At 44.0% G+C, this 22,641-nt stretch overlaps 1 protein-coding gene across 1 annotated transcript; it reads right to left on the bottom strand.

Annotated features, from left to right (window-relative positions):
- Positions 1-1,322: 1,322 nt before the first annotated feature.
- LOC132341482 (uncharacterized) lies at positions 1,323-8,730 on the bottom strand. Its single transcript, XM_059873066.1, has one exon. It carries the CDS (start codon positions 8,728-8,730, stop codon positions 7,327-7,329), a length of 1,404 nt encoding a protein of 467 aa, XP_059729049.1. The 3' UTR covers positions 1,323-7,326.
- Between the last annotated feature and the right edge of the window lie 13,911 nt (positions 8,731-22,641).

Genomic DNA, 22,641 nt, shown 5'->3' with positions numbered 1-22,641 from the left:
CTGGGGCAACTATGGTAACCCCCTGTAGCAGGCACAGGGCCAGCTACGGCCCCATGGAGGAATACTTAGAGATAAGAATATGTTGAGTCATAGGAATTGAACCAGAAGTCTTCATTCTGGTCCTCCAGGCCTGCTTATCTCTCTGTGACCCCATAGGCTAGTTTCCCTAACCCTTACAATTGGTCAGTTTCCAAGCCCCCCTAACCCTATAAAAGGGGCTGTCTTGGCCAATTTTGTTTGAAGAGCTGCATTCGGACACTTCGCAAACCCCTCAGAATAAACCATTGTGGAACACTCTGATGCCAGCCTTCCATCTCTCTCTCGTCTGCTTTCCTGAAAGCCCCGATCAGCCAAAGCCCCTGGCAAGCTAAAGAGCTGAAACCATAAAAGAGCTGATATCACTAAGAGCTGACAATCACTGAGCTTGCTAAGGGGCCACGGCTGTGCAGTAGTTTCAGGCTCGGAAACTCAGCCCCCGAAGGGCTGAGGTATCCGGCCTTAAGGCTACTTGCCTGGGGCGCTTTGATCTTACGGGGATTCAGCTATCTGTCTAAGAAGCTAACCCCTGTGGCTTCATTTTTTACAACCCCCCCCACGGAAAATCCCTCATTTGCTCCACTACCACCGTGACAGACGGAGATTGAAGCCCCCCATCCAAGGACTGAGACTGAGACCCCCATAATTCTGATACAGGGGTGCTGGTCTGACTGAAGCGGGATGCCTGCTAAGTGTTGCCTGCAGATGTGTTCACTGGACCTAGACTGGTTTCCCATAGAAACCAGTCGTGAAACAATGGGTCCCTCTCACTGCTGATACTGACTTATCCTGCTGAGAACATGGACTGTCTGTACCCATCTTCAATACCTTTTTTCCCCCTCAGTAATTTCAAGATCTGTTCCCCTCTCAGCAATGGACTATAACAGAACCTTGAGTTAACCAGGACTTTGAGATCTTCCCCGACATGACTAGGCGAACTCCATCGACTGGACCCACGAGGACTTTGTCTCTCTACGTTTAGTAGCTAAACTCTCTTTCTCCCTCTCTTTTCTATTCTTTTCTTTTCCCTAATTCCTTTAACACATTTGCTGTAGTCATTCAATAAAGGTACATTTTCTTTGATTGATAGTGCAATCCCCTTTCCGTGTTGTGTTTTTTGCATTCTGAGATCAGCTAATGAACCATCATGAGATCCGTTTGTATGAGCGGATCGTGACACATGGGAGATTCCTCACTCACACAGCAGGTCTGGGATAACCAGCCTGCCTCTCATTCACACACATTCCTTCTGTTAGCGTTCAGGAACACATAATCACGAGAAATGATTATATGCAGGTGCTTTTATTGAAGAGCTCTGGGTGTCAGGGGTAAAGACCCAAATCTGACTCCGACAGAGGTTCGGGATGGATATGCTTTTATATTCTATCGTTATATAACTTTCATGTTAATTATTAAACTTACATTGTTCTATAGTATACATAGGTTTCAGCCAAGCATGGCCACCTTAGACTAGGAACATACAGTTACTCATTGTTCTTCTTATGATTATACAATAATTATTTTAATCACTGAACAATCATTTCAGCTAGCAATTATACTACTTACACAGGTAAAACACAAGGCTTAACATTTCAGAGTTTATCTGAGCATTTTCCAGGGCGCCACTATCATTATCCCCCCTTGAAAGCATTTTCACTTCACTATAGGTGTAAATGTTTTCACTTGATACAGTCTTCTACTTCTCAATTTATGCTTGATGTTCTTCAAATCCAGGGTTGATGTAAAAGTTGTCGTGGATGCTATCACGGGCTGGAGAACCAGAAGATAGTGGGCATGGATCTCGTGTCAGTGCTTTTATTATTTTCTGGTTCCAGGACGTTTTCTTCTGTATTTCTCTCCTTAAAATGCTGTAAACTAACCAAATTGCTAAGAATACAATTAGTAAGATTATCACACTCTCAATGATAGATTTAATCCATGAACTCACATTATACCCTAACCATTTAAAAATTTTTCTTAACCAGCTTGTAGTCAAATCTTTCTGCTCTTCTTGTGCCTCATGCTCTATTTGTTTTAACTGATTGATGTCATATTCTACATCTGCAGTTACATTTGGGATGTGAACGCAGCAATGATCAACTCGTCCCTTTAAAAATCCACATACTCCATGCTCCTTCAGGAGTAACAAATCTAAGGCTAATCGATTTTGCAAAGTCATTTTTGTGGTGGCTTGTAATTGTACGTTTAATTCTTTAAATCCTTCTTGGGTGATTCTTGCTAGTCTATCTACCTGGCCTGTAAGTTTGTACAGCATCTCTCTACTCTGATAGTTTGCTATAGGACCGAGTAAAGACTCTAGGGCCCACCCAAGTTTCACTCTACTAGAGGGTTCTTGCCAAGTGTCATCTGGATTTTTGTTGTCTAGAACTTCTCGTCTTGCTCTTATCTGCAGAAGTTCATGTTTTCCATTAAATGGGGACTTTTTCCAAATTGGACATAAGGTTGGGAGGCCCAAAGTAATTTCCTTTACTTTCCCGTGTACAGGCAGATGTGTTGTCCAGGTACCATCGCTTGTTGCCCATACAAATTGTCCTGGACTTTTAATTGTGCTCTTGGTACATCTTATAATCACTTTATAATTCATTTTGCCTTGTTAATGTTTGATCCCTCTGCAAGCACAACCAATCTGTAGGGCTATTGCCAGGGGTGGTATCTGTTTTATCTCTGCATCATCAGAAGTGCAGTCATAAGTTTTATTGCAGGCCCACCAACTTACTTTGTCTGCCTACGTTCTGCTACTAGTGGCAGTGTACGTTACTGCTGGATCTGTTTCACTCTCAGAACCTTCCCACTTAATACACCAAGGGGTGTTTGCCATATATTGGAATTTTTGAAGTATACTCACAGACCACGCACTGTCCCAAGGCTCTCTCTGATCTTTCTGATCCTCGGTCTCACACTTCCATACCAGAGTAGTTTCTGTAACATTTTCTATGATCTTTTTATAGTGTGGCAAATAGCATTGCCATTGTGTGGTGCCTCCCGACTGTCCCATAGGGGTTCCTAGTATGCCATCACTTAGAATACAGTCTTTCTGGCTCATAGGTCTCATCCATGTTCCTACTTTCTCCCAAGTGTCCTTGACTACCTGTCTCGGTTCAAGTACCTGTTTGCATGCAGTTGTTTTGTTCTTTTGTATTTCAGGTAGTTTTGATGTTATGATTCCCCAATTTACTGGATCTCCTGCTGCCTTAGGTATTGGCAGACAGGCAGTTATTCTACTGGTGTTTTGTATTTTGGCAAAATCTTTAACTAATCTAATCATTACATTCTCAGCTCGAACTGCATTAGAAATTTTTATCACTTGTGTTTCTGCCTCTCTCTTCATTCTAGAATGAAGAGTGGTTAGTTGATCTTTTTGCATTCCACATCCCAAAGACATTAATGACCATAACATTAGCATAATTACTAATAGCATTCTCAAAGTAATTAAACACATCTTATCTTCAGTCTTGGTTCCACAGTTTACATAGTCCGTGATCCAGGATGGACTTTCTTCACTCGGGTACAGTGAATCCAGGGGTCCACGCCGGCTATTTTGACTGCTGTAAAGGTGGTCAGCAGTACCTGATAGGGTCCACTCCACTTTTCTTTCAGCGGTTCTTCGTTCCGGTTTTTAATGTACACCTCGTCTCCTGGATGTATGTTATGAACTGCATTCTCAAGAGTTATTGGTCTATTCCACACGAGGATGCTCTGGAGCCGAGCTAAAGTTTTCCCAAGAGACAGAACATAATTATACACTTCCTGCTTTCCTGTGACGTGTACATTAGAGTTAGGCTCAGGAGATTCAGATGGTTTCCCATAAAATATCTCATAAGGACTGACTGACATCCCGCTCCTAGGTTTTATCCTAATCCTCAACAGTGCTATTGGCAAAACCTGAGGACACTGCAGCTTGGCTTCTTGGCATATTTTACTGATATGCCTCTTTAGTGTCTGATTCATCCTCTCTACCTGTCCACTTGACTGGGGTCTCTACGGTGTATGGAGGTCCCAAGTTATCCCCAGCAATCTACTTAGCTCTTTTACTACTGTAGCTATGAAATGGGGCCCCCTATCTGATGATACCCCTAGGGGTACCCCGAACTTGGGAATAATTTCCTGTAGTAACTACTTAACTGTTTCCTTTGCTTGGTTTGTGCGACAGGGAAGGGCTTCTGGCCATCCAGAAAATGTGTCAACCCGCACTAACAGGTATTTGTATCCTCGAGTTCTTGGCAATTCTACAAAATCTACCTGCCAATAGTCTCCTGGCTCTATTCTTATCCGAATTCTTCCTAGCTGTGCCTGTCGCCTAGCTACTGGGTTGTTTTTCAAGCAGATATCACATTTTGACATGACTGATTTTGCCATTGTTAACATGCGTACCGAAATTAAACTCTGCTTTCGCAATTTTACCAATGCCTCTGCACCCCAATGACATTTGTTATGTTTAATTTGTAGAACTTCTCTCATTATCAAGGGGGGTACCACTATCTGTCCTTGTGCAGTCACATGCCATCCTTCCGAATTCTTTTGTGCATTTAGTAAACGTGCCAGTCTCTCATCTTCTACTGAATATTTTGGTTCTGGAGGCAAATTGAATTGGGATATATTGAGCTTTGAAGGTATCAATGCCATTGTTGTCTGCACCTCTCGAGCAACCTGTCGGGCTGCCCAGTCTGCCTTTCGATTTCTTTCACAGATTTTGGAGTTTCCTGATTGGTGTGCTTTACAGTGTATAATTGCCACTTGCTCAGGTTTTTGTACTGCTTTTATCAATTGCAGGACTGCATCTTGGTGTTTAATGTGCGTACCTCGAGAAGACAATAATCCTCTTTCTTTCCACAGTGCTCCGTGTACATGCACCACTCCAAAAGCATATTTTGAGTCAGCCCATGTACTGACCTTTTTCCCTTCACTTAATTCTAGTGCCCTGGTTAAAGCAACCAGTTCTGCGTTCTGGGCAGATGTATTTGGTGGTAATGCCTTTGCCTCCACTACTGTACTGACTGTTGTTACCACATATCCAGCGTATCTGGTTCCGTTTTCCATGAAGCTGCTCCCATCTGTAAATAGCTCTCACTCCGGCTGCTCTAGCGGGACGTCTTTCAAGTCTTCTCTTGCTGAATAGGTGTACTCTATCACCTCTACACAGTCATGCTCTAATGGGCCTTCTTCAGTTGTGGTACCTAGGAACAAAGCTGGATTCAAAAGGTTAGTTGTTTTTAATATGACATCATCCTGCTCAGTCAGGACTACCTGGAATTTTATCATCCTTGGAGATAGCCAATGGCCCCCCTTCTGTTCTAAGACAGTGGTTACCATGTGTGGTACATAGACTTCTATGTGTCTTCCCATAGTAAGCTTCTTGGCTTCTTGTATCAGCATCACGGTGGCTGCGACCGCCCGCAGACATGGAGGCCACCCCGCACTTATGTTGTTAAGTTGTTTGGAAAAGTAGCCCACCGGCCTTTTCCAACTTCCCAGACGTTGGGTCAGGACTCCTAGTGCTAGGCGTAGCCTTTCATGTACAAACAGCTGAAAATCTTTAGACAGATCAGGTAACCCTAATGCTGGAGCAGTCGTCAATGCCTCTTTTAGTTTTAGGAAGGCTTCCTTCTGTGGCTTGTCCCAGGTGAATGGCTGCGTCCTCTGAGCTTCGTACAGGGGTTTCGCAATCAGTCCATAGTCCATGATCCACAAGCGACACCATCTTGCCATCCCGAGGAAGACTCGCAGCTCATGTAAGTTCTGGGGCTCTGGAATAGCACAGATAGCTTGGATACGGTTAGTACCTAGTTTTCGTTGCCCTTGTGAAATTTCACATCCCAGGTAAATCACAGTCTGTTGGGCAATTTGTGCCTTTCCTCTGGATACTTTGTAACCTCCCATTCACAGTGAATTTAAAATCTCTATGGTTACCTTTATACAGGTTGCTTTTTCTTCTGTAGCTATTATTATCTCATCAACATACTGCAACAATAGGTATTGGTCTCTTGGTACTTGCCCATTTTCGGTCCAAATTTCCAGCTCCTTTGTCAGTTGGTTTCCAAATAAGCTCGGACTGTTCTTAAATCCTTGTGGTAATCGCGCCCAGGTGAGCTGGGTCTTTCTTCTGTTCCCTGGGTTTTCCCACTCAAAGGCAAACAGTTTCCTACTTTCTTTGTCAAGGGGGATGCAGAAAAAGGCATCTTTTAAATCAATTACAGTAAACCATTTATATATCTCCTTTACGGATGTTAGCAATGTGTAGGGATTTGTTACCACTGGATAAATGTCTTTTGTTATTTTATTTATTGCTCTCAAATCCTGCACTAATCTATATTCTCCATTTGGTTTCTTTACTGGAAATATTGGTGTGTTAAATTCTGATTCACATTCTTCTAAAATTTGGTACTTTAAGAATTTCTCAATAGTTTTTACTATTCCTTGCCGTGCTTCTGGTTTTATGGGATACTGTTTGATTTGTACAGCCCTTGCCCCTTCTTTTAACTCCACATGCACTGGTTGTGCCAATTTAGATTTCCCTGGTATATCCGTTTCCCATACAGAAGGAATCACTGCATCATCTACCTCCCTAGGGTTAGAGGGAACTGGTTTTTCTTTGATCATTAAAATCTGTCCCGTCTTTGATTCAGGTATTTTCATTACAAGTTCCCCGTTTTCAAAGGTTATTACCGCATCAAGTTTCGCCAGCAGATCCCTCCCTAAAAGCGGAATTGGACACTCAGGTACATATAGGAATTCATGTGTTAAAGTCTTGTTCCCAAAGCACAAATCTAGGGGTTGCAAGAATGGCCGATTTTCCTCCTTCCCTGTAACCCCAACTATTGTTGTTTGCTTATTTCCAATTTCTCCTTGTAGATCATTCAGCACAGAGTAGGTAGCTCCAGTATCCACTAGAAATTTGACTTCCTTATGCTCTAGCTGTATAGTTATGACAGGTTCTTTAACCTGTTTTACGGGTTCCACGTCTAGTCAGCTGTTATATTCACCTAACATCATTGCCTTGGCAATGTTTTCCTGCTGGAACTGATTGCCCTGGTGAAACCGGTTGTTTGGCTTGTTTGGGCACTCTCTCTTCCAATGCCCCTCCCGCTTGCAATACGCACATTGATTTAGGCTTAACCCTTGCATAATTGGTCCTCTACCACGACTACCTCTGCCACGTCCCCTGAAATTTGGGCTACCCTTCCTTTGTATTACTGCCAAAAGATTTTGCTGTTGCCTTTTACTAGCTTCTCTTTTGCGATTATTATATACCTTCCAGGCTACCTCAAGTAGCTAATCCAGATTCCTTAATTCTTCCCCTTCTAATTTTTGCGATTTCTTCCGAATATCGTCTTGTGATTGTCCCAAGAATATGAGAGCGAGCTGAACCTTTGCTTGTTCTGTGTCTATTTGGAGATCTGTATATTTCCTTGCAGCCTCCTTAAGCCTCTCTAAAAACGCAGTGGGAGATTCTTTCTTTTCCTGCCAAACTTCATATTGTTTAGACCAATTTATGGTTTTGGGCACAGCATTCTGAACTCCTATTTGGATCACCTCCTGATATTTCTGTAGTCTCCTCATATCACAAAGTAAATTAGGATTCCATTTTTGATCCTCATTTGGGAAATTGAGATCTAAATTTCCTGTTACGAGTCCGTTTCTGATATCCTCCCTTGCCCTTTCTTTGGCTGCTTTAAGACCCATCTCTTTCTCTGTGGAGTCCATTAAAGTATCTAATATTACTTGTATATCATCCCAGTCAGGATTCTGAGTTTTCATGATCATTTTTACTACCCGTTCCACCTTATCAGGATTTTCTCTATAAGTTCCAGCTGACTGTTTCCAAATAATTAAATCTGCAGGAGAAAAGGGCACTTTTACATACACTGGCCCTTCTGCTCCTACACCTTGTCGCAAGGGGGCAATCACAGTCCGTTTTTGTCTGCCTACGTCTTTTCTTTCCACAACCGGGGCAAGCTCTGACCGGCTTCGGGTTCTGTGGGCTACCGGGGTTACTGATTTATTACCATTGCTATTCCTTTCACTCGCATCCCTCCCCCTCCTTTCTATCACAGTTAGGTTTTGCTCATCTTCCGAGGAAAAGGGGTCAGGTGACGATGGGAGAGGAGAAAAAAGAGGGAAAGGTGTACTAGATGAGACAGGCTCAGGATTGGGTGAGGTATGGAAAGGCAGTGGGATAGGGACAGATGAAACAGGTGGGGTAGGGCTGGGCTCCCTTGGTCTTATTGGAGCTACCTGTAAATCAATATCTGCATAATTTTCCCTGCTCAGACTTTCTTTCAACGCCAAGTGTTTTAGACAACGTTCCTCGCAAACCGCGCACTTATTACTTGCAGACGCTCTAACCACCATTAATCCACATTCATCTTGCCATTCTGGCTTTTCCCGTAAATAGAAAAACAAATCAACATACGGAACCTCATCCCATTTTCCTTCTTTCTTACAAAATGACATTAACTGTGAAATGGTGCCATATTGCAAAGTGCCGTATTTTGGCCATTTTTTGCCATTCTCCAAGATATATTCTGGCCACCATGTATTACAATAATCAATCAACTTAGCTTGACGTAATTCTTCCCCAAAATTACCCTGTTTCCAATGTGCTAATAAGCACCCCAAAGGAGAAGTTTGTGGAATAGAAGCATTGCTGCCCAAAATTCCTTTGAGTTTCTCCATCCAGAATACCAAATGCCGAACCAGCAACGCTTTCGCGATTGTCTTATGGACGGCGCCTAGGCAATACCACCAGGAATTCCTTAGCCCAACCAAGCGTAGCTTTCGCTGCGTTTTACTGGCAGGCACCCAAACCAAAATAAAAGCACCTTACCTCTCTCCCGGGGACGTTGTGAGCGGCAGAGGCGGTCGCGGCCGATGGGCTCCCCGAGAATCCCTCGGTGCCGGCTGGAGCGTGATCGAGTCGCGAACTCGCTCAACAGCACTCACAGGGTCCCACCTGGGTCGCCAAAAATGTTAGCGTTCAGGAACACATAATCACGAGAAATGATTATATGCAGGTGCTTTTATTGAAGAGCTCTGGGTGTCAGGGGTATAGACCCAAATCTGACTCCGACATAGGTTCGGGATGGATATGCTTTTATATTCTATCCTTATATAACTTTCATGTTAATTATTAAACTTACATTGTTCTATAGTATACATAGGTTTCAGCCAAGCATGGCCACCTTAGACTAGGAACATACAGTTTCTCATTGTTCTTCTTATGATTATACAATAATTATTTTCATCACTAAACAATCATTTCAGCTAGCAATTATACTACTTACACAGGTAAAACACAAGGCTTAACATTTCAGAGTTTATCTTAGCATTTTCCAGGGCGCCACTATCACTCCCACTGTACCTGCCCCCCTGAAAAGTACTTACAATTCTTTTTCCTTTCCGGGTCTTCATGTACACTTAGTCTTAGGGGGCAAATTACTGTGGTTTTTGGGAGCCTTTTCCCTTTTCTTTGTTTTATTGTCTTTTTTTGTCCACCAGGTTGGAACCTGTGTCTGCCAATGACGCCAAATGAAACAGAGCGAGGCTGCCAAACTTTGCAGGGCGCCTCCCTCACTCAGAATCCTCCAAGGTCTAAGGTCTCAGCAGTGAGGTGTTAGATCCAAGTCATGGCACCAATTGTGAAAAACGCCATTCACTTGTGTAAAATTTTAGAAGTTTAATAGTAATGAAAATAATAATAAAAATAGTAAAAAAAATTAGGACTATAAGAATTTGGGCAAAGTTAGGACAATAAAAGACAATAAAAAGCAAAGAATTACGGACGTCCGGGTGCTTATGCTCTCTGTCACAAAAGCACATTTTGCTAACAAAGGATTAACACATTGTCATGGTTTGAGCCTGGTGCAATGCCAGTGCCCCCATGAAAATGCCTCCTCCCTGGTGTCTGCTGTGAGATGTGATCAGAAATAGAGCAAAGCAGGCTCCAGCTTAGGAATAAAAGGGAAAAAAAAACCTTTATTAACCTACAACTATAAAAGAAAACACACAGAACTCGGGATGAAAACCTTCCAAAAACATTCCTCCTCCGCCCACCAAATTTCCAATACATTCACTTCTCAGATCACCCACTCTCAGTCCAGCACCACCCTTCAGATAATTAATTCTCAGTTCATCAAGGAGAGAGGAGTCCCTCTTGTACCATAGGCTTCCCCTGGAAACACACTTGAAACCTCTTGTGTTTCCATGTCACACGTGGCACCACCCGGAGATCATTTTGCCATCGTGGCATCTTCCTTCCATGCCCAGTGCTCTCACCACTGTGCATGGACCAGAGCTGCTTCTAGGGTTTTCCTTTTTAAAGGGTGCTTTGCCCAGTTCCAAAAAGAACACAGTCTCTCACTTTTGGGACACCTGTTCCCCCCCCCAAATTTCACCCCCTGTGGCTGAGGGGTCTCGAGAACAGAGATCATCTTCTTTTTCTTCTTCCCTGAAGACGGAGGGCACCACCACCACCCTCCTCACCCGTCGTCTCTGTTCACGCACTCCTTCACATCACATCATATCACTGCACTCTCTTGGCTCTAAGCCATTGCCTCCCCCCTAAATGCAGTCTCTGTGTCACAAGAAAAATGGTTCTGTCCATGGCCATACAAGAAAAGTCCAGCCAAAGGCCACTCCATCACCTCCTCCCACCTAAGATTCTTTTCAGCTTCTCTCGTGGCCCATTTCCTCTTATCTCATCTCTGTCTCTCTTCTCATTCAGCTCCAGGAGGAATCAGCATTTGCAAGGTTTCCAGCATCCAAGAAAAGGGTTAAAAGTCCTAGGCTCTGCCTGTCCAGAACTCCCACAGCTGCCCAGCCAGGCGCCTCCTCACAGCACCCCTCCCCCTTCTCCTTCATGCCGGCCGTGCTATCAAATTTCAAGGTGGCACAGGCACAGACACCTGCTCACTCTCTCTCTCCCTCGGGGGGTGGGGTGGGCTGCCTGAAGCCTCTCAGTGCTCCTCCACCCTTCCATCCTCTAGGGGCCTTTACCTCCCTTCTCTGTCCAAGGCCCGGCCTACCTCCTCCAGCCGCATGGCCTCCCCTCCCCTGCCCAGCTCGGAGCCGGGCAGGGGAGATCTGCTCTCTCCTTCACAGACGGAACTCAAAAGAACTTCCCCCTGGGAGTTCTCAGCTTTTAACCCCCCTGTGTTCTCAGAGGCGTATCCATGTCATCAGTGGCCATACCAGGGGCCAATATTCAAATCTGAGCACCTATTGGTTTGACCACAGCATCCCAAAAAACTCACTTCCTCTCAAACCACGAAACCCTTAAAAGCAATAGCCAACCTATTGCATATTCATATATCTCATACATGATTCAAACATTCCTTTCAAACTAAGGGTGTTTCTGCTTAATGTAAACTTCCCCCCTTTATTTTGTAAATCAATCTCTTGGTCCCGCAAAGTCTGGGTTGTTCTGATAGGGAGGCAATAATTTTTCTCTTGGAATCTTGGTGTCTTGTTGCTGTTATTTCTATGTGAAGAATTTCTTGATTATCTTATCTATTCCTTGAGCTAGTTACAAAAAGTATCTTACATGACATAATTTCTATTTTAATATTATGTTATAGCCTAAAACTATATTTACCACACTACTTAAAAGAGATTAATACAGCATAACTTTCCAACATAACACATATAGTATTCATTTTATATTTGCAGAGAGCCAATCATATAATATGCATTTTTCACAATTATTATTATCTATCTTATTATTCAGTTAGTCTTTCCCCTCCCCCCCAATGTAAACCAAAAGCTGCAAGCAAGGGACTGGGGGTGGTTGTAGTGTAGTGATTCTGATCAGAAAACTGGTGTACATTGAGCAGTTAATGATCCACATAACTGTTAACCAGAATAGGCACAGGCCTGTACTCTGTTGCACATACAGCACTGCACAAATCCCTTGCTCGCAGGATAAACTCAGCCAGCTCATTGCAACAGAGCAGCCTGCAGGAAGTTCCCACTTGGTGCCAGCATTGGTGCCACCTGTGCGTGTCCTTGCCCTAATCTAAAATTGCAACAAGAATTTCCTTTATGAATAGAGTTGTTTTCTTATAAGAAAATTATATAACAGCTCAAATGACTGAAAAGGAGGACCTTCCCTCCATGAACAAAATCTGCGTAATGTACCACGGGAAAGTCATCCAGGCTCTGACAGTGCATGAGCATGAGATTCTCAGCATCTGAAGGGACGTAACATTTACTTGCTGTCCATAATACTACTCTTATTCTGTCTTATTAAAACAGCCATTTTATTAGGCCCTTTGTCATCAGGGTTTTCTTATTGATATCAAGAAAGATACCTGCACAGTCTCTCTTTCTTTGCACCCCACCCCTCAGTGCAGAACAAGGAGTGATTGTCATTCTGGTGGCAATTCTTTCCCATGAGAAACTGCCATGACAGACATAACCATATCTCCATATTCACAGGTACAAGGCCAGGATAACAACAGCACGAGAACCACAGGGGTAGAAACAATGCTACTGCAGCCTTGGAGTATGTAGTGGAAAGGTTACATAGTCACCAGGAAAAACATACCATTCTCACACACAGTATTCTTTCTCCAAGCATCCCTGACTGCTTTTGCACATCATCAACTTTTTGTAAAATCTGACATCAGGCAAAGGGAAATGAAAACCAATGGTATGTTTGGCTCATATTTAAGTGAAAAAATAACGTTGCACTTCAGTAATTGCATGCCACCAGTGTGAGCACCACCAAGGAAAATTTTCATGGGTTTGTCCAGCCTGTAGTCCCCAGACAACAGTGGAAAGAAACTGGTTGACTCTCTTGTTCAAGAACAAAAGAACAGGAAGAGAGGTAGGGAGACCTTTGTGCTTGGGTGATATCTGACTGTAAGCTAGCAGAAGGCCATGATGTCAGAAACAACCTGTTGATACTCAGTGGTGGACCTGTAGTTTCAAACTACTCTCCCCACTCTAGTATCCCTTATGTCCACCTTCCTCACATCTATAAAGAAGGGTAGAGGTCCTATTGTTTAGAGTTTGATTAAGTGTTCTTTTAAATATGTGAGAAACGACTGCTCACTTTAAAAGCTTAAAGGGTTTATTAAACCTTAACAAAAATACAGCAAAAGGACTAAATAAGGAAAAACAGGCCTGGAAGCTGCCTTCATGGTTGCCTACCACATGGTTGGCTCGTCTTCAAGATGGATGCTTCGCCTTTTATACTCCTGGCGGTTGCATCAGCCAACCCTGGCCCCTCTCAAAGTCTGTCAGTCCACTCTTCTTTGCCATTTATTGGTGGAAACTGCTTTCTAGCAACTTGATTGGAGGGTCAGGTGTTGTTATGCCACGCCCCCCCCCCTTCCCCCAGCAACAAGCTTTTCCATTCCCAACTGCCCCATGGAAGAGGCACATGTGCACACCCTCTTTCTACCAGTCCTTGACAACACAGGCTGTCTAATGGCAACAATACGGGGGGGGGGGGGGGGGGGGGGGGGGGGCCAGGAACTATGGGGAGAACAGAGGACATTTAAAATACAATAACATAACTATACATCAATAAAGCTTCTCTTAATATTCATACAATATTCATCCCTTAATTGCGAGAGCAAATCATCTCATTATCCATCTATAACAAATATATATGTGCCGGTTTGAAAGCAAATTGGCAGGAGAGATGAACCCCACCAATACCTTGAGAGAGATTTCAGGTCAGAGGCACAATTTACTAGAGATTACAATAAATGCAATGATACAGAGAAAACTGGCTTAAACCCACAGTCAGAGTACAACCTGGCACCCCATTGGTCAGGGTGATGGTTGCAGTCCTGTTGAAGTGTCGATTGCAGTCTTGTCCAAGGCAGTGGTCCTGTGGAAGTTCCAGTCCTTCTCTGGATCCATCAATAGTGATGGTGTCCAAAATCCCTAAACCCAATTATATATGCTCAGGTGTTGTCATCTTATTTCAAAAATTCCATGCCTTCCCGGTGATTTGTCATGGGCAGCTCCTCACAGCACTGACTCCTTCTTCTTCACAACTAACAACTCCAACTCTCTTCACACCACAACCAACAAACACCATCTCTTCTCAACTAGCTAACCCACTCTTTTGTAGCACTCTTCCTATTGGACACAGCTATGGCCTGTTAAGGGCAGGCCTGTTCCTACTCTTTGGTGATTAGTACAGCTGCAACTCCTCAGGTGTGAGATTACCTTCTGCACTTTGTTTTCTTACATTCTATCCTTCCACAATTCCCCCTTTGCTTTTAATTACAAAGTTGCAGCATCTCTAGAAAGATATGTTTGAGTAAATTGATATTATAACATATTCACATATTTCAGTTATACAAATGTTTAGGCAACACGTCACAGTAAGAACATACATTTCTAAGTACTGATTTAATTTTGCTTTTCACAGTCTAGAACATCAACCTAAGACTTCTTAAACTAATGTTGTGTTTACTATCTTTTGCAGGGCCCTTTGCAAAAGATAGTAAACCCAGTACAAATATCTTTTGTGTAATTTCTATTTAACTTTGGAATGTGTCTGTGCGCTGACTTTGACTCATTACTCAAACTTACATTACATATTATCAGAAACTCTTATACTTACACTTCTAGAATATTGACAATATCAATAGCTGTGCAACTTTATAAGACAACTCACAAGAATAAGTTAAAGGCTATATAAGTTAAAGGTAGTAACAAATCAACAGTTACATAATTTTATCAATAGTTATAGAACTTGAACATTGATCCAGTATCTGTCGAGCGTACTTATGCCTATGGAATATAAACTTTCTACTTATGCTTAATCAAAGATTAATAGTTGCAATTCACAAACAAAATGCACATGTTTCATCAGCAAACGAATACACTATACTGAATGATAGAGCTACTCCGTCTCTAGCTCTAACTGCTGTTTTAATAATTCCCTTCTTCCTTTTACAGTTCTTTGTTGTATTAGTTGGCCACTGCAAGCCTCTTTTGCCCTGCTCTGTTTTCCATGTAGATGAAACAATCTGTTCTTCTCTTGATATGTCATTTCCCATTGTGTCCCCAGCGGCTCACCTGTACTCCAGGTGTCAAAGTCTATCAGGTCCGGACCAGGTAGCATCCCCTGCTGCTCTCAATGCTATGCTGGGCTCCATCTCTGGCTGCACCTCGCCCTATAGCCCAATCCCGAATCACATCAGGTTACTGTGGAGATGGCCACTATACAATTTTAGAAGGCTTCTCTTACATGTTGCCTGCGCAGCTCTGACTCTGCTTCTCAGAGCTCTATGTTGCTTTTGTTCTAGTGCTCGTGTAGCAGCGACTTAGCAAACTTTTTCTCGTACTCTTTAGGGGCTATGCTATTGCTGAGGCACTGACTGCTGTGGTGGCTATGCCATTTGCTACTTCTATCACACAGCTTGTGTCTTGCTGCACACACTGCCATGTTACTTTTTATTGCGCCCCCAGCGGCTCACCTGTACTCCAGGAGTTGAAATCTGTCAGGTCCGGACCAGGCAGCATCCCCTGCTGCTCTCAATGCTGCGCTGGGCTCCATCTGCAGCTGCATCTCACCCTACCGCCCAATCCCAAATCACATCAGGTTACTGTGGAGATGGCCACTATACAGTTTTAGAAGGCTTCTCTTACATATTGTCTGTGCAGCTCTGACTCTGCCTTTCAGAGCTCCATGTTACAGCTTGTGTCCTGCTGCACACACTGCCATTCTGGGGGAACCCAGCACTGTCCTGGGTCTCCGCTGGACTGCAGCCATACCTTGGCAGAGGGGCGCAGGGCTGGCTCCAACGTGCCAAATAAGTAAAGTGTGTAGCATCCACCCCTCATATCCAGCACTCTTCTTCTTGGGGGTGGTGTCCCATACATTGTCCAGACTTCTAGGCTCTGAGGTCTGCCTGCATTTCTTTCAGGTTCAGGTCTGCCTGGCTACAACTCATCTGGATTTTTAGGCTCCCAGGCTCTTGGTCTGCCTGGCTACAACTCATCTGGATTTTTAGGCTCCCAGGCTCTTGGTCTGCCTGCTCAGCTCCTAAGCTCCACCGTCTTATTTCTCTTAGGTCTGCAGTCATCTTCCTGAATCACCATGGGATTACACTGCTGAATATTTAACTCCTTTTTCCCCCAACCTCCACAGGATCACCTCCTTACTGCTCTCTCTACAGTTCTCTGCCCAAATCACCATGGGATGACATCGGGCTCACCAATTGTTGTCATCGTATTGCAAAGCTCTCATACCTTCTCAGTGATTTCTCATGGGCAGCTCCTCACAGCACTGACTCCTTCTTCTTCACAACTCCAATTCCCTTCACAGCACAGCCAACAAACACCATCTCTCTTCTCAACTAGCTAACCCACTCTTTTGTAGCACACTTCTTATTGGACACAGCTATGGCCTGTTAATGGCAGGCCTGTTCCTACTCTTTGGTGATTAGTACAGCTTCAACTCCTCAGGTGTGAGATTACCTTCTGCACTTTGTTTTCTTACATTCAATCCTTCCACTCTCAGGTTTAGGTGAGGAATGCTCAGTACCTCCCCCAGGATGGGAGTTTCACAATGGAATGATGTAATCCTGTGAGTCATGGGATATTTTGGGAGTTCTTGATGGTCTAAGTCAGTTGCAGCTGCCTTTTCTGATGGAGCCACTGAGCCCATTATGGCTCATTAGCAGAGATGATCTATCAGGCTGGGTGAGAATGTGCTGGTGCTTCCCCAGAGGGGAGTTATCACAGCTGAATGGTTTGTGAAGAAAAAGAAACACTACTCTGCCTCACAGGCTTTGCCTCTTTTTTTCTTATCTCATTTAACACCCAGCTTGTAGCCTGAGGTGTCGAGTGTGCAGTGGGCAGCTACTGCAAAGGATCCATCATTAACAGTTCATCAGAAATAACATAGAGGGTGGCAGAATACACAATTTGGTTACACCCACATAGTGCTGAACTGAGACCATACTCCTGTAACCAGGACATTATATTATATAAATATTTGTATAAATATAGGCTTCTATGAGTACATAGGTGACAAAAGGAAGTTCAGTTGGAGGCCAGCAACTAGCCGTCTTACCCCAGGGGTCAAGACTAGGTCTAGTCCTGATCAACATCTTTATTAATGATCTGGATGATGGGGCAGAGTGTACCCCCAGAAAATTTGCTGAGGACACCAAAACTGGGAGGAGGGGCTGATATACCAGAGGGTTGTGCTGACACCCAGAGTGACCTCAACAGGCTGGAGAAATGGTCTGACAGAAACTTCATGCAGTTCACCAAGGGGAAGTGCCAAGTTCTGCACCTGGGGAGGAACAACCCTGGGCACCGGTATATGCTGGGGGACACCCAGCTGAAAAGAGGCCTGGCAGAAAAGGACCTGGGGGTCCTGGTGGACACCAAGTTAGACATGAGCCAGCAATGTGACCTGAGGCAAGGGCCAATGGTATCCTCAGCTGCATTAGGCAAAGCATTGCCAGCAGGTTGAGAGAGATGTCTTGGTTTTGGAAAGACAGGTGCCTGCTAAGGAAGGCAGGAGCCTCCACTGAAATGGAAAAATGTAAACCCCCTCCCTCCGAATTGTTATAAACTTGAAATTAAGGGGGGCTCTCAGGCAAAGATATGGGAGCAGGAATAACAGTTCTTTATTAGGGAAGAAAATAAAAAAAAATAAAATAAACAATGCAGTAATACAAAACAGCACTGACAGAGTCAGAATACAACCTGACACCCTGTTGGTCAGAGTGTTGGTAGCAGTCCAATTGGAAATGTGGCTGCAGTCATCCTGGAGTGTCAGGTGTGGTTCTGTTGGAGCAGTGATCCTGTAGAAAGGTGTAGTCTTCCTCTGAAGGTACAGTGGAAAGAGGCAACTGTTCCTCTGGGAAATCCAGTGGAGAAAAGCCATGCTGGTGTTCCAGAATCTCAAGATTATATCCAGGTAGGAATGCTTGGCTCCACCCTCTGGGTGGAGCATCTCACAATGGGATGCTCCAGTTCTTATCAGTCATGCAGTGACACTCACTAGCCTATTATCAGAAGATGTCTCCCCTGAGGGAGGATTGGTTTGTGGAAGAGATAAGGAAAACTGCCCACTTAACAGAAGACAACTGCCATACAGATGGCAAATAGAATACATCTTGCCTTGCAATCTGGGACAAGAGACTATCCTTCCCCTCTTCTCGAAGCTACACCTGGAGGACTGTGACCAGTTCTCGGCTCTCTTAGTATAAGACAGACACACTAGAGAGAGTCCAGCACAAGGCCACAAAAATGATTAGGGACTATAACATTTCTCCTATGAGGAAAGGCTGAGAGAGCTGGCACTGTTCAGCCAAGAGAAAAAAAGGCTCTGGGGGGGATCTTTTCACGATATATACATATCTGAAGGGAGGGTGAAAGGAAGACAGAGCCAGGCTCTTTTCAGTGGTGCCCAGTGACAGGAGAAGAGTAACAAGCTGAAGCACAGGAGATTTCTTCTGAGCATAAGGAAGCACTTTTTTACTGTGAGGATGACCGAGCATCAGAACAAGTTGTCCAGAGAAGCTGTAAAAAATAGGTTAGAAACTGTTGTAAAATAGTTGATAATTGTTAAGCATGTACTGTTAGTTTGGTTATTATATTGTAAAAGGGGTTAAAAGGGTAGTTATAAGAAATACGGTACTCAACGTACCATATTACACCTAAGTGCACCACCACACCACCACCACCCCCCCCCCACCCCGCCACAGGCAAAACGAGCCAGCCTGGACAGAACTGTAATGGGCCAATCAAGTGCCTTAAACCTTCATGCAAATGAAAGGATCCAAACAGAAACCAATCCAGAGGGACAAAAAAACAGGATCAAAAGGGGCATCTGACCCAGTGAATCCGTGCCACTCCACATCAGGGACATTGCTGTTCAAGAAGACCCAGTGCCGGTGCTGCAGCATCCTCGATGGGAAGCCTCCTGCTCAGCCTGCAGGCCCCCTTGCTTTAGGCCCTTTTTATAATAAATGCTGAAATCACTTTTAGTACTGGGAGCAAGCTCCCGTTTTTAACAAATTTTAGGGGTTCGCTGAGATACGACCTCACGCAACCGAAGGATGGGACAGCCACCTGTCCTCCATGGAGGGATCTTGCACTGATATCTGGGGAAACAGGCCTGAAGCACACCTTGAGGCACAGCGGAGCCAGTAAGTATCACCCATCCATGGGCAGGGGGAAGGACCGAGAGGATGGGGGGGTGAGTTTGTGTGTGTAGAGCGTGTTTGAGACAGGGCCAGCAGCTCAAGCAGCTCGGAGCCCCAAAGTGAGTGAGGACCTCCTATTACTAAGGTTCCGTCTTTCTGCAAGAAGACCAGCTGGGAATGGAGGGAAGCAAAAGAGAGAAGACTGAGTGAGGCACCCCCCCCCCCCAACCTTCCTTGTTCCGGCACACGGGGCAGGCCCCATTAAAGCCTGACAAGCCACTGTTCCCCAGGCGGGTGGAGGCTGTGGCAAAAAAGGTATAAGTGACCCACAAACAAGCCATTGTTGCCTGGGCGGGTGGGGAGCCGTGGTGAAAGAGATTGAGTAGCACGCAAATCAACCTCAGCTTCCCGGGCCTGTGGGGAGCTGCAGCGAAGGTTTGAGTGACATGCAGACAGCCTCACAGGTGAACTGACACCTGAGGTGACCAGATTCAGGGGCCTTCCCGGAGGCCCGGCGGTACTGAAGCCCAGAGAGGCCAACCCCAAGGCAAGGGGGGGCTACAGTATCGTAGGACCTTTTAGCACCGCGGCTGCGAGGGGTCATGTGGCCCATTCCTTCAAGGGTATGGGGGCTGGGAAGTCCAGGTTGGGCAAGGTGCTGATGTCTGAACCCCTGATTCTGAGGCTATCTCTAGGGAAGAGGGATAGCCAAACCTCAGGGGAGGTGGAAGGGGTCAGGGTGGGGGGGCCTACACGGACCAGTGATTCTCTGGCAACAGGGGTCTGCTTCCTGTAAGTCTAAGAGTTTTGCTAATGTTTCCTTCTGATTTGTGTAAAGAAAAAAACTCCACAACTTTGTAAAAGTTGTAAAGCTGGTATGTGTATTGCAGTGCTGGATGTGGGGATTGTTCCCTGTAAAGGATATGTGAGCCCCTGAGAACTCCTGATCCTTTTTTTATCCCCCCTTACTGGTACATATGCATAGAGTTTCACAATAGGTTCATACATATTCATTTTACTGGTTTCATGTTACACTTGCAGCGAGTTCTTTTATCAGAAAGTACAGGAAGAACTTCTCAGACATCCTGACCTGTCTCCTGCAGCCTCAGCTTTGGTTTTCATCTGTTTCAAAGTTCAAGGGGCCCCTCTTATCTCTTTTGCATTTTTTCCTTTGGCTGAGGCAGTTTTTTGAGCATAGGTTTTTTGCAAGAACAGGCAGTCTTGGGCACAGACTAAACAAATTAAAACAGCGTATCTCAGCTATGCTAGCAAGCTACAGACTTAATGTGATAGATGAGTAATGTGATGATTGACTCTTACAATTAATCAACAAATATCATGTATATAGGTTAAGAAAAGTTTTATAGATTTATAGTTATGTTTTACCCCCTTGTGTGGTTATCAAGGGACAGCTGGAGTTGAGACATCTGGGAGGGCCAGCTTGTCACTATGGTGACATCTGAACTCCAATCAGGATTTGAGGAAGAGATCTCCACCACTGGACAGTGAAGAAGGGGTTGATGGACAGAATTTTGGGAGGGGTTAAAGGGTTAAAAAGGTGAAACTTCCATTGTGAGGGGAAGAGCACATGGCGGGGAAAATCTTTTGCTCCCCGCACCGTAACCTTTTTTCTCTATTCAGTCTTCTGTTGTATTTTTGATAAGGTTTAATAAACCTCCCTAAACTATGAAAAGTGAGTAGCTATTTCTCATACTTAAAAATTCAAAACGGCATATTTCACCTAAATCTGAAATGGATTTCTACCCTGGTAAATTTCCACTCTGTTTCACTTCCTCTGTTCAGTAAAAGAAAAGGGAAATTCATGGGGTGCTGAACCTAGGTCAGTGGGGAAACTTTGGTATCCGTACTTAGGGTTCTAGGGTGTCAAAAAAAGGTACCTTACATAGTCTGGGTGGGAAAGGCACAAGAACCAAAAACTTGGCTAAGCAGAAGTCAAGAAGTATGAATGAACAGGCCTGAAGGTGTGAATGAATGTGTGTATGTGAGTGACAAACAGTAAGTGCTCCTCAGATAAGAACGCCAGATAAGAGTGCCCAGGGGCACCAAAGTAGACTGCTACAAGGAGACCTTTCTGCATAAACAGAAAGAGATTAGAAGGAGATCTTCTCTCTCTTAAGTTAAAAAAGATTAAAACAGAACTTTTAAAGGGGCCCATAACTGTAAGTATTTTTTTTAACAGCCTGAAAGCTTATAGTAACTAAAAGTCATAGGGGTCAGACCCACAGTAGACGAGGAGGGTGACCAAGGAAAAAGAATAAGAATATTCCTCCTAGAAGCCCCCTTTGTTGATATACTGGATGACTGGAATAAGTGGGAAACAACTAAAAAGTTAGATCAAGTGAGGATGGTTTATTATTGTGTGGAACATTGGCCAAAGAGGAAATGACAACAAAAATCCTTAAAGTGGCCCTGGTATGGAAGTAGAGATAAGTGGTTATGTAATTTATTATATCAGCAAGTGTGTATCAAAGAAAAAGCTCCAATTTGAAGAAGAAGAGATAAAGTACCTGGGGCACCTAATTGGAAAAGGATACAAAAAGCTCAGTTTTGAAAGAGTTGTGAGGATCCTGTCAATTCCACCACCCAAGACAAAAAGAGATGTAAGAAGGCTATTAGGTCTAATGGGCTATTGTAAATTATGGATTGATCAGTATACTCAAACTGCAAAATTTTTTTATGAAAAATTAATAAGCACAGAACCTGTAGCCTGGACTCCAGAGGATATTGAACGGTTCAAAGACTTAAAGGCTCAATTGACGAAAGTCCCAGTTTTGAGCCTGCCTAATTTAAGAAAACCATTTAATCTGTTTGTTAATGTTAATGAAGGGATAGCATATTGAGTAATAACCCAAGACTGGGGGAGAAGCAGGAAGCCGGTGGCTTATCTGTCAAAATTATTTGATCCGGTTGCAAGGGGGTGGCCAGCCTGTATTCAAGTTGTGTCAGCCACAGCTACCTTATTAGAAGATACTCTAAAGCTTACATTCAATGGGAGGATTCGAGTACACACATCCCACGACTTGAGGACAGTGGTCAGCCAAAAAGCTCCTCAGTGGCTAACAGACAGCCGAATCCGGAGGTATGAAATAACCCTGATGAATATCGAGAATCTAAAGATTGTCACCTCAAAATGTTTAAATCCTGCTCAATTCTTAACCGAGGAACCATTGGAAAATTTAGAGCATAACTGTATGGAGCTAATTGAGATACAAACAAAAGTAAGAGAAGACCTAGAAGAAGACCCTTTACCATATGGAAGGGTCCTGTATATAGATGGATCTTCTCTAATTGTAATGGAAAAAAGGGCATCAGGATATGCCATTATTGAAGCAGGGGAAATGAAAGAAAAAGGGAAATTACCCTCGAATTGGTCTGCACAAAGTTGTGAGATATATGCCCTAAAGAGAGGTTTAGATTTATTAGTAGATGATAT

The sequence above is a fragment of the Haemorhous mexicanus genome, chromosome W (genome assembly GCF_027477595.1).
Source record: "Haemorhous mexicanus isolate bHaeMex1 chromosome W, bHaeMex1.pri, whole genome shotgun sequence".
Taxonomy (NCBI): Eukaryota; Metazoa; Chordata; class Aves; order Passeriformes; family Fringillidae; genus Haemorhous; species Haemorhous mexicanus.
The sequence above is the reverse complement of the archived record's forward strand: the minus strand, read 5'-3'. Positions and strand labels throughout refer to the sequence as shown.